Here is a 12,361-nt window from a genome sequence, read left to right on the forward strand (position 1 = left end):
TCTGCAGGGACGCTTCACTACATTCGGGGGACAGGCACTGCGTCCGGGGGGCGAGCAGGCCAGGGCAAGCCGCCGGGCGGGGCCTGGAGCCCATTGGCCTGTGAGGCCTTCCTCCGCTCCTGGTCGGCCACGGGCAGAGGGACCACTCGCTCGAGGGGGCGGAGTTCGACAAGGCCAGCTCGGGGGCCCTAGCGCCGGGGGCAGGTCCGTAAACGGTGGCCACCTCCGTCTTAAACACTGTCCCGTGGGCCGATGCGGCGGGTTCCTCGGCGTACTGGGGTCGCCCGGTCGTGCTTGCTTTCCCGTGCAGCTGGTAATCGGGCTCTTGGGAGGGAGGACGAGTGGAGTTCTGGAGAGGAGCAATCTGGGCAGCGGTGCAGGTCGGGGGTTCTGCATGGAGCTCTGCGCAGTTGACCCCGGCGGGCTGGCCCCCAGCGCGTTCACGTGCTCATCGGAGTGGGAAAACCAATGCCGCCGCCTTCTGAACCCGGTCCGCGCCCCACTGCCGGGACTCCTCCCCGGGCCTTTCCTCAGTCTTCTCTTTCGCATCAATTGCAAACCCATTGTTTTGACTTTTAACGGCATTCCGCGGCTGGGATGCCTTTGAGATTCCCCTTCTTGCGGTCCAGGGGGAAAGTCCTGGTAACACTTCTTAAGGTCCGGCGAGGTCTGCACACTGTGCTCTTGGTGACGTTGGGGATGGACCTCCGAGCGGGCACGGTCATGTATTTGCGGTAGGTGGCCCTGTAGGACGCCGGCTTGTCGCCCAGCTGTCCCGAGGAGAGCTGCGTGTCCCTCTGCTCGTTCTGTGCCTCGCAGATATCCTTAAACCGCACCTGCAGGGCTTTATTACGCTTCTTAATCTGCCGGTTGGGATCCAGGGCATATTTCATCTCCAGGGCCAGGCATGCGGCAGGCTCCACTTCACTCGCCGAGGTCGTTGAGTGCGCATTTGCTGGGTTCCTTACTGACATGGTTCCTGCAGTCGGAGACAGCAACAGACGTGTTCAGTGGAACAGAAACACACATGCAAACGCAGCAGCACAAACTTTTGGCCGGGCTGACTACTGCCTGCTCCCTAATTATTTTTAAACAGTGAGGTCGGCTTTTATGTTAAGGAAAATCAGACAGGCGGAGAATCGCTGGCAGGCACAGCTTGAAATGCTTCTCGGACATTAAAGCTTGCTTTCCTTCTCCATGTGGGATACACTCGTTTTCTTTTGATAGTGAGGCATGTTTCCCTATTAGACAAAACCTGTTTTTACTATATTCATGAAGAAACCCGACGGCGCTGCCTCTTCTGCTTTGCAAATTGCACACTTCACACGCACATCTCCACTTCACAGGCAGATGGTTTTCCAAATGCAACTTATCTTGGTTTGGGTTTTTTATTACTTTTTTGAAGATGACGTGATTTAATCTATTATTGGAATCCGAGAGAATTGCTATTTTTTCTAAAGACTTCTCGGGGATTCTTAGCTCCTGATCGGATAAATGTGAGAGCCCTCCGATGAGGAACTAAGCTAAATTCTATTTATGGTAGCCACTCTGGGTGCCATGGGATAGTGGGCCGTGCTGCTTTATGGAAAAGCATAAAGGAAAAAAATCTCTGCAGTATGGCTTGCTTCTAATGGGTTAACAGGAGCCATATAAAGGACGTGGTTTTCCCTACCTCTACAAGTCTGTGTTAGCAACTCTTTTCTTTTGATTCTGTGGAGAGCGGTATCTGAAAATACTGCTTTTTTTTTTTTTTTAAAGAAATGATTCATTCTAAAATCAAGTTTTGTGTTTTGATCACAACCTCTGAAAATGAACACAATGGTGGTTGTTTCAGGATTTAAATCCTGAAAGAAAATAAAATCACAAGCTTTATGTTAATCATGCAAATTCATCTTGGGCTGAATTATTAATGCAACTAAAAAGATGCAGGTGGCCAGTGACTGCTCTGGGGGAATACCAGTGGGTAGAATGCCTTCACTTTATCAGGCAGATTCACCGCTGTGTATTACACATGGAAGAAACTTTCTGGAGGGTTGAAGTGAAAGCGAGAAAATATAGTTAAGTATGCTGTTTGTGAGTTTAGCATTCATTTTTTTTTCCCCCTGTGTTCGAGAAGAAAACAGTCAGATGGGAGGAAGCTAGGCTGTACGGAGCACTGGCGTCCAAGCAAGGTGCCCAGAGAGGCAAGGTCAACTGACAGGAGCCGGTTGAGAGGGGAACAAGAACAGGGTCAGGCCACCCTGTCCCTCCCAGAGCACTTCCGTGAAATGCTAGAGGCACTGCGATCACGTGGCTTGCCACTCTGGGACCCAGTGGGTGTGTGGGCCCCCAGGAGCTCTGCTGATAGAGGAGGGCCACATCTAGTACCTTCAGTGCCACACTCCCTTTTCAAGGAGGAAACTGGGGTTTCAGAGAGGTTATGATACTTAGTCATCGTCACACAGCAAGTAAGACATACTGGCAGCTCCTGATCTACCTGACTCCCGAGTCCATGCTGTTTCTTGTCCCTCAGGTGTCCAGTGAACAGAGAGGCAGGACACTTCCCCACGTCCCTAGTCCTTACTGACTTAGGACTGCAGGCTAACGGGGGTGGTGGTTCAGAGAAGGAGAAGAGAGGAGAAGCCGGAGCCCCTGTCTGAGAGTGAGTTAATGGAACTGCCCCCCCTCGGAGTCTGGGGACTCCGTTAAGTTGACATCTCATGCCAGCATCGACACTGGCGGCGGTCCAGCACTTCACTAGTGTTACTGACAGAAAGGCTTAGAGAAAACGCAGGTACTTCATCAATTCTGCCTTGAACAATAGGCTGGGAATCACGGTTAGAGGACATCAAAATAGTCCCTGCAGAGTTTGGTTTCGATCACACCGGGGTGTGCCAGCCTTGGCACTCCTGGCATTATAGACTGGGTAATTCTTTGTTGGGCGGGCTCTCCTACACAGTATAGAATGTTTATTAGCATCTTCACTTCTCTCCACTAGATATCAGTAGCACCTCCACCCCAAAGTGACAGCAAGAAGTGGCTCCAGACAAATGGCCCTGGTGGGTGGGGGTGGGGGTGGGGTGGCTGACCATTCCCAGTTGAGAACCACTGTATTAGACCTGTAACCTTGGGCGGCTAGAGTGTGTCCTGAAGGTAAGGCTGGGGTGGAAAGCCACGCAAAAGACCAAGAAGGGATGGCAGTGTCCCACCTCCCAGGGGGCAGGGTGTCTGCAAAGTGTCAGCTCTGACGCTCCAATCTGGAAAAGATCCATCTCTGTGCTGAGCCAGCATCGAGGCAGGGCCCTCACTCCATTGCAGCCTGTGTGTCCTCCGACAAAAGAGTTAATCCGAAACAATCACAATCCGAGGGTAGTTTGGAGAAGACAGAGAACAAGCCTTCTTTGGTCTTTGGTGCTCTACTGGGTACTGAGGATATCTGGAGACCTTTGTCATTTGAAACTCGAAAAACTAGGCAGTTTTGGAGAGAAGGAAAGGGAGAGGTACAGACTGAACTAGATTATGGGTGGTGGGGACAGAGCATGCCTGCTAAGGGTAGATAATGTATATGGTTAAGAGACACTTACTTACTCCATGAGTTAAAAAGATGCACACAAGGGACCTTGTGTTGGGGAGATTATTGGGGGGGGGGGCGGTTGGGATAATAAGGAAGTGAAATCTTAACCCTCACTCTATCTCCTATCATTCTTTAATGCCTTTGTTGTCCAGGTGTGTCAGCATGTATTGTGCCATTATTCTACAGAGGACCTTCATACTAGGGAAAATTTGAAAGAGAGAGCATTTTTACAAAAGCAATTTACAGTAATTTTCAGCCTTTTCCCTGCCACTACAGAAAAATGAGTGTCTGAATAAGTTTGTCCTACCATGCTATATTCATCCTCACGATTTGCCAAAAGCTGAACTGAAGTAATTTTTTTACATCAGTCTGCTGGTTTGGAAAGATATTCTGAGTCTTGGACCCAATCATCAAACTAATAAAACAAATCAGAAGAATTAGTTGTCAGTGGCAAGATAATAATAATAAACAATTCTAAGCACCTCTCTGTCTCACAGGGGGTTGCAGAGTATATGAAAATCACTTCCTTATTAGTAGAAATGATGGTGCGAAATAAGATTTTTTGTTATCAGCGTAGCTTGCTGTTGCTGTATTTGTTTTGAGTATAGTAATGAAGTTGTTCCTAATTTTCACTGAGAGTAAAGACACCAAGGAGTTTTGCAGATGACTTATTCTGCCTTCAGATGAGTTTATGAGCTCTCCTGATGACTGGATGATATTTTCTAAAGCTTCACGATGGAATTTTCTGGACATTAAGAATCACTTTTATATGAAGTGGGGCACATCTTTCCGGGGTGTTCATTCACTGTTTATTGGGGGCATTGGGCTCGTAAGTGATTACCATTAAGAAAATGATTTTGTATGGAAGTTTGGGAGTAGCGGAGGCAAACTATTATACATAGGATGGATACACAACAAGTTCCTACTGCATAGCACAGGGAACTATATTCAAAATCCTGTGACAAAACCGTAATGGAAGAGAACTATACATATGTATAACTGAGTCAACTTTGCTGGACAGAAGAAATTAACACACCATTGTAAATCAACTACGCTTCAACTAAAATTAAAAAGCAAATAAAAAAGGATGTGTCATAAAAGAAAATTGGACATTCTCTAGATGAGAGTCTGAGACAAGTGGAACTGCCTGGCACACGCGTTTTTCATCGTCCCTTCACGCGTTCGTTCATGCACACGTTTACAGTGTAACCTCAACATTCAGTCCGTATGTTCCCTGTTTCTGTGTCCTAACCGAATGCCAGCACTGTCCTAGGCACTTCACGTGCACCTTCTCCTTGACTCTCATGACAGCCTCACAGGGGCGGTACTACTGTTACCCTCAAGCCGCAGATCGAGAAACCGAGGCACAAGATGTTTCGAAACCTGCTCAGAATCACACAGCCAGTGCGTCCTTTATGTCCCGTGCATTAGGCAACTACTCCTGCCTGGGGAAATCTGCAACTGGAAGTGACCACGATAAACCTCATAAACCATCAAACAGCTGGACCTCACGTAAGCCCTTTCCTTGGCCTGTTGCAGCAAAGTATCTGGGTGCAGGTTATGCAGAGAACCTCAGGTAGGTCCAGGAACGTACCTGGTCCTAGAGCACAGACTCAACAAGGGTGGCCTTGAATTTTGGATTGAGCGTGACACCAAACTGGCGTTGTTCAGCGATGGCTTGCCTCGGCTGTGTCACCACAGAGAACCATGGACCCTTGGAGTTAATCTCTTGGCTCTAAAGCAGCAAGAGTTCAGAAAGCTTATTTTTCATAAGAAAACTGTGTTTTAGAATTCGCCTGGACTGTGCTGTCTTGAGTGAAAATGGCAAGTCATGGTTGCGCCTGGCTAGCTCGGGGAGAGCTTTGATGTAAAGGAGCTGTTTGCAATATAAATGTCTTAATTACCCTCAAATTAAAATTTCATAATCAAATGTGAGTTGTAAATATATAAACCTTGTATTTTTAGATTAGTGATGGAGAGTCATCTCTGCATGCTGCTTTAAATTAATAGCTTATATAAAGATGTTCATTCCAGCTTAAAGGAGTGAAGAAATGGAAGCAACTAAATGCCTAACAATAGGTAAACGGTTAAGTAAATTATGGTGTATATTCACTCAGTGAGGCCATTAAAATGATAATTATAAAGATTATTTAGGACTTCCCTGATGGCGCAGTGGTTAGGAATCCGCCTGCCAATGCAGGGAACAAGGGTTCGAGCCCTGGTCCGGGAAGATCCCACATGTCAGAGAGCAACTAAGCCCGTGTGCCACAACTACTGAGCCTGCGCTCTACAGCCCACGAGCCACAACTACTGAGCCCACGTGCCACAACTACTGAAGCCTGCGTGCCTAGAGCCCGTGCTCCACAACAAGAGAAGCCACCGCAACGAGAAGCCCGCGCACTTCAACGAAAGAGTAGCCCCCACTCGCCGCAACTAGAGAAAGCCTGCGCACAGCAACGAAGACCCAGCACAGCCAAAAATAAATAAATAAATTAAAAAAATATTATTTAGTATCGGAAAAAAACGCTTATGAGATAATGTTAAGTGAAAGAAAGCAATCTACCAAATTGTACTGGAAGAACATGAACAAAACTGGTCATCATTGTGGTGTTGAGATAGTGCTTTTGGGGAGGTTTATTTTCCCTTCTGTTTTCCAGTTTGGGAAGGGGGAGTTGCAGTGTCGTTATGTTGTTTGCCAATGAAAAAGACACAGGGCAAAGTTAGGCCACACCTTAGGGCAGCGTGACAGGGTCAGGCCTCTGGAAAGTAGAAACACTTGGATCAAAAGAAGAAAAACCTAGAAATGATTAGATTTGGGTACAAGCGGCCTCCCAAAGGTCATCTTTTATTGTTTTGAGGAAACCTTGGATAAAGAAAGAAAATGAATTTCAAAATCCTAACAGTGTTCGTGTGTGTGTATGTGTATCTGCAGGGTGTAGACATCTACGTACATGCCTCTGTATATAGGTGTGTGTGGACTGGCTGGGAGACCCGGGGAGCGTTCAGTAGAAGATATATCCATATGTGTGAAAACTCACTGTCGGCTGGAATTTGCCATCTGTGTTAATTAGGAATCAGGCAGTTTTGACCTATAATCTGCAGTTACCATCTGAAGGAAACTTTGTGGGATTTCAGCACGAGAGAGAATCTCCACTGGGTTAGTTCTGTTCTTAGTGTCTGAAGGGACCTGAGAGGTTTCCAGTCTGGCCCTGAGCTGTGATATAAATGGCATAATGCGGTTGACTGACAGTGGGGACTGGGGAATGGGACGGCCTTGCTAAGACACCTCCCAGGGTCCCATCCGCCAGTGGATCCAGCAAAAAAGCAAGGCAAGCAACCCGATGAGTTTGGAAAGGGACTGCGTGACATTACTGGTTGTTCTCGTTGCTTTCCCACTGTTGAGACACCTTGGTGTTGAAGATGCTGGCTGGGATTCAAGATTAACTGGGTCAGCATTTTATTCTATATGCGGAGGGAATGCCTGAACATTAGGCTACTCAGAGTGGGGGAGTGGTGAAAAAGAATATCCCTTGCCTTAACACGCTGCTTCCCGGAGGGAAAGGGAAGTGAGACAGAGCCTCACCTGTTAATGAATTCGTCTGCCTTCTGAAATAGTTAACATTAAGACCTGTTTTATAGCCACTGATTGATTCTTCCAAAATGGGAGCCCTCCTCTCCTCAGGGCAAAGCTAACTGCTATAGATTTTGGACTGTGTCTTCGTTAGATTCATTATCCAGTTTAATTTCCTTTAATACACTGAAATGATATTTTCCCAGACATTTCTTGCCTTCTTCAGAGGTCATTGATTAAGAGGGCTGAAATGGGGTAAAAAAGTGAATGCCGACACCCCCCTGGGATTGAGCCCTGTGGGGAGGCTGCTCCCGTCTCAGCCTCCAGTGCGGTGGCCCAAGTCACGCCCCACTCCCTGGATTTGTGGACTGTTGCGGTGAGGCCTCCATCATTAAGAAGTGAGGACCATCCAGTCGGAAGCAGGGCAAAGGGCACTCAGGGAGCTTCACTGCAGGCCTTGGGCAGAAGAAATAGCATGGCAGGTGGGGCCCCGGCTCATGTATATCTTTGATTTCAGAAAACCCATTTTAACCTACTGAAAACCTTTACTCAGTTACTTCAGCCGTGTAACATAAATAGATTCTCACTGGCCTGTTCCTAATGAGTGGGAACAGAGGGAGTGAACCGTCCATTTTCTACATGGATGCTTGGGTTTGGTGTTGAGGTTTTAGACGAACCAGATGATGCTATTGGACCTCTTCATTTGTGTTTCACTGTTTACTTAGTTCTTCGACGTTCAGCTTATACTGACGTTAACCTTTGTTCATCCTCTGTCCAAATAGAATCTAAATTACTAGAAATGAATTAGCAAAAGTTTATGATGGTGGCAAAAACCAACTGGAAAAAATACCTCCTCCAAATGAGATGTTACATCACTGTCAGAAATTTTATGTGACGCAGTTAGCTTTGCTAACTGACAGTGTCCAAAAAGAATGCAGTAAACCTGGTTCCCGTAGCTCCACGAGAATCATGTGTAAGATCAGGCAGAGGGACTGATTTCCCAGCTCCTCTTCTGTCCCCCATCAGTGTGACAATTACAGAAAATGTTAACTATAAGGGCTTTAGTTTTGAGCATAGCTTATGAGTGCATTGAGATTACTGTAGCAAATAGCTCACCTACTCTATTCCCTGATGGTTCCAAGTAATTAAGCAACAATCAGCTGGTAGTTTGGGGCCCAACCCCAAGAGGCTGGAATTAGTAGGATGCAAATGAGGTGGCTTCCCTTTCTTAGACTATTTATGGGAATCTCAGTCCTTTGAGAACATGTGCATACTGGGATGGGCTTTGGGCTTGTTTTGCCTTATTGATGAACTATGGCGAATCCATACTTTTTTTTTTTTTTACTAAATGGCACGCTTTGCCTCATGATATATCTGAAGCTAAAATTAGAACAGTAATTTCCCCAAGAAATAACTGTCAAAAGAGTATGTTTTCCCTGCTGCTTCTACCAGCTGAATCTCAGGATACCATACTGGAACACCCCGGCAGGGTTTCTGCTTGGAGGTTACCATTCACTACAATTGAAATCAATTAGAGTTGAAGATGTAATCCATCTCTCTGGCAAGGCCATGGGAGTGTCCATCTATTACCATCAAAACGGATCCTCGGCGTGTTTTTCATTTGTAGTGTCTCCCGTGTTTCCATGGTCTGGCCAAACTGTAGACTTTGCAACAAGGTCTTGGGTGTACTGCAGCGGTAGCAAGTCAAGAAAGAAAGGGAGAAATGAGCATTTCTCGTCATCGGCTTCTGTTTATAAGTGGATGGCAAAATGTAGAGAGAGAACCGCCCAGGTCAGAATCTTAACAAAAAGCCACAGTCAGAGTCAGGGTGTGTGGTCTTCCCACGTATGGCTCATGCTTTATCAGCTGGGGTCCAGGGTGGAAAGGTTGCTTGGTCTGAACTCTTGAGTCTTTCCTTTGACTCTTGGGCTAAAAATGATGCGGGGATTATTTAATCTGAGAGGACCAAAAGGACATGAATTAAGACCCCTTTCCTTTCCTTCCACTGCAGCTGATGAACAGGTAAGGGGGAACCTCAGAAGTAGTTCATTACCCTCAAGAGCGATGTCGTCAGTGTAGACCAAACTTAGGCTCGGCAGGGAGAGAGTGTACACTTTCACTGAGGACGGGGAAACTGAGGGCACGTTACTAGTAGCAAGTGATAGTTCCCAACTGCAGGTGCACTAAGGGTGAACTTTCAGTGTTCAGGACCCAAAATGTCATTGTTAGGGGTGGGAGATGAAAAAGAGAAAACAAAAAGTGTCTGTGTGTCACATACTTTAGCATCCAAATAGCTGTCACATTTTACTCCTTAACATAAATTCGACTTCTCATTGATCCTGGTGGGATTTTCTACTCTGCCAGGCCAGTTGGTTTGTTAATTCTTTCCTTGACTAACAGCTGTTGTGAACTTCTGTCTTCTCCGTGCATAACAATATGTAGCTACTTTTAAAAAATATGAAGCTACACCGCTCCCCCACATGAAAACCTCAGTGGCATCTCTGGCAGCCTGGAGGACTCTGTGCCCTCCTGGGAGGAGGGCTGGCACAGGGCGATGGCCTGAGACCCTGGTGGTCTGTACTCAACCCAGTAACAAAGCTACTGTGCTCACCTCAGCCGAGCATGGAGCAAAGGTGCCCGGTGTGAAATGCAGGACTCAACTTGTCTTACCGGGGGGTCAGGAGATCCCAGCCCATCCATCATAGGCTAGTGTGAGTCTCTGAGTCCTTTTATTCTGAGGGTGCCTTAACAGCTGCTGGCAGTGCTTCGCCTGACTGACTCCCCAGTTTAATGCCCCCAACCCAGCCATCACCAGGTCCCACTGATTTTTGTTTTTCCTTCCTCTTGCTTCACCTATTGATTTCTTCCATTTTGTTCCCACCCTTCCCACCTTGACCTTGGTGTTTTTACATCCCCTGCCCTCAGCTCTCTATCCCTCCATCCTGCATGTCCTCTTAGCCCAGGCTTCAAGTGCAAACATCTCTCCTCTCTGTGGGTACCTACCTGAGTCCCAGTTTGGTGCTTCCAAAAAGCAATTTTTTAAGGGTCCTCTATAATCTTTCCCATCCTGCTGATCTCCCTGGACTTCTCATGGGTACTCACAAACTCTGTCTGTTCAAGTTAAGTCAGCTCCTGTACCGTCTCTGGAATACACCCTGGTCACTCCCTACTTGGTGTCTTTGCTTCCGGTGGTTCATGTTCTGGGGCTGTGCCCCACCCTCCTTTTTAATGGTCCGGGTCTAGCCTTGCCTTCTCTGGCTACTCCAGTCTTCATGGCTGCTTCCATTGACTCAGTGAACGGCACCTGCACATGGAGGGTGACGTGTGCTGGGCACGCAGGGCATCGAGGAACAGTCCTCGGCAATGCGCAGCTCAGCATGGGAAAGACATTCCTCTCTGGATAGCACCAGCCCACTGTGCTCAGGACCATCCTGGCGTCAGGAAGAAGAAAGTGCTGAGAGACGGTTCCCTGGGAGTCCAGGCAGGCCTCCCCTGGGAGACATGGAAAAGCTGGCCTAAAGCCTGAGTCACTTTTCTTTGATGTGCCAGTTCTCTCTTCTTACACGTATATAAGTGTAGACTAGGTTCCGCTAAGCATCTCCTCTCTCTCGAACTCAATCAGCCTTTGATTCTTGCTAATTAGTTTAAGAATATAATGATATACATCCCAGGATCCTCACAGCAGGGGCCTTACCCATGACATTTTAAGAAGGTGTAGAGTGGGTACTCAGTATTACTGGCTTTCATGGAGTCTTTCTGCATACCTGGATCCTCAGATCTGGTGAACAGACCTGGCTGTGTTCTGCAACCTGGGTAGGGATCGGATGAGTGGAAAGGGAATGGGACAGAGTTTCATTAGTTTGAGTAAAACCATGTCCACAGAGTTTTATCTTCTGAACCTTGGCGTAACTATCTTGAGTTTGGTTGTTACACGGTATTACTTTTAATTTTTCTCTGTGCAGGTGGAGGGAAACGAGATGACACACACACTCACAAAAATGAGTAGATGGTTCAGAAGTGGTGTATGTTTTATATTTAATCATAAGGTTTATTGGGGCCCTTACAACATATTTGGTATAGTAAGTGTGACCAGCAGGCTTGTTCTTACACTGCCCGGCTTCCTCCTTGGGAGTGGGATGTGGTCATGGCAGAATAAATTAAGAATTTAATTCAAAAATCTCAATAGCTTGGGATAACATAAACATGTTAGAGAGCGTGGAATCGGTGTAATCTCAGCCTTCTAATTGGACTCTAGATTTTGCTATAGAGGAGGAACCCCTGACCTTTCAGGGCGGGGGTGGGGGTGGGGGTGGGAATCAATAGAGGGTTGGGAACCGCACCTTTGCATTGAGTTACTTCAGAGCATGTGTGTTTTGGCCCAAAGGTGTTGAATGAAATAAATAGCTTTTCATTTTTCCTTACTTTGAAATGAGAACATAAAGTATAAAATTCCACTCAATAAATAAACTCAGTAGTTAGAAATATAATTCTACGCTACTGTTTGTGATGAACATGGGGAGGAAGGAAAAGGGAAATGGGGAAATAAAATGAGAGGGAGAATGTGAGGGGAACAGTGAATGCTAGAACTGCACAGACAGACACAGGAGAGGAAGGGGAGGTGCTCAGGGAAGCCAGTCCAGGCAGAGGGCATTACATCCTGAGTGCTATTAACTGGGGATGGAGGCACAGATCGTTCTGATGGACCAGAGCCACTACCGTCAGCTTTCCCACTGCTCTGTCTCAGGCAGCTGCAGCAACCCTTCTCCTCCCGTCCAGAACGGAGCTGGACAGTTCCTCCCAGGGCAAAACAAAAATCAAGCCAAGGACAGGTAACTGAGGCGGGACCATCGTACAGTTTCACATTTTATGAAGCACCGAACACACAATGAACACAGGTGTTAAACTGGATGAATAATCACATTTTAAGTTGACGTTTCTGTGTTCTGCTTCTGTCTTTTAATCTCTCTGGCACCTTGCTGGAACTGATGCTCTCTTCCTTCACAGGGATTGTGGTAAAGGGAGAGAGAACAGAGGGTTAAGACTGGGGAGGTTCAAGAGGTTAGCGTCATTGTGCGTAAGCAGTACTGCCGATCCTGAAATGACTCTCTGCGCCCATCAGAATCCTAAAAATACTGTTTTAAAGGAAAACATAAGTCTTCCTAAAACCTCAAACGACCCCTGTATACTTGGCTTTCTTGAAACTTTGGAGGAGAGCACAGCATTGAAGAAGTGGTACC

The 12,361-nt window shown here is 46.9% G+C and overlaps 2 protein-coding genes across 2 annotated transcripts in view; one reads left to right on the plus strand and one right to left on the minus strand.

Annotated features, from left to right (window-relative positions):
* INSYN2A (inhibitory synaptic factor 2A) overlaps positions 1-1,029 on the minus strand; it is a 36,760-nt gene extending 35,731 nt beyond the window's left edge. The window contains 8 exon segments of the mRNA XM_032609061.1: positions 1-43; positions 46-75; positions 78-128; positions 131-583; positions 585-638; positions 640-677; positions 680-941; positions 943-1,029. Of these exon segments, the coding sequence (XP_032464952.1) occupies positions 1-43; positions 46-75; positions 78-128; positions 131-583; positions 585-638; positions 640-677; positions 680-941; positions 943-1,029 (1,018 nt within the window).
* The window catches only part of DOCK1 (dedicator of cytokinesis 1), a 534,414-nt gene that overhangs the window by 243,979 nt on the left and 278,074 nt on the right, over positions 1-12,361 (plus strand).

The sequence above is a fragment of the Phocoena sinus genome, chromosome 16 (assembly GCF_008692025.1).
Source record: "Phocoena sinus isolate mPhoSin1 chromosome 16, mPhoSin1.pri, whole genome shotgun sequence".
In the NCBI taxonomy this organism is placed as follows: Eukaryota; Metazoa; Chordata; class Mammalia; order Artiodactyla; family Phocoenidae; genus Phocoena; species Phocoena sinus.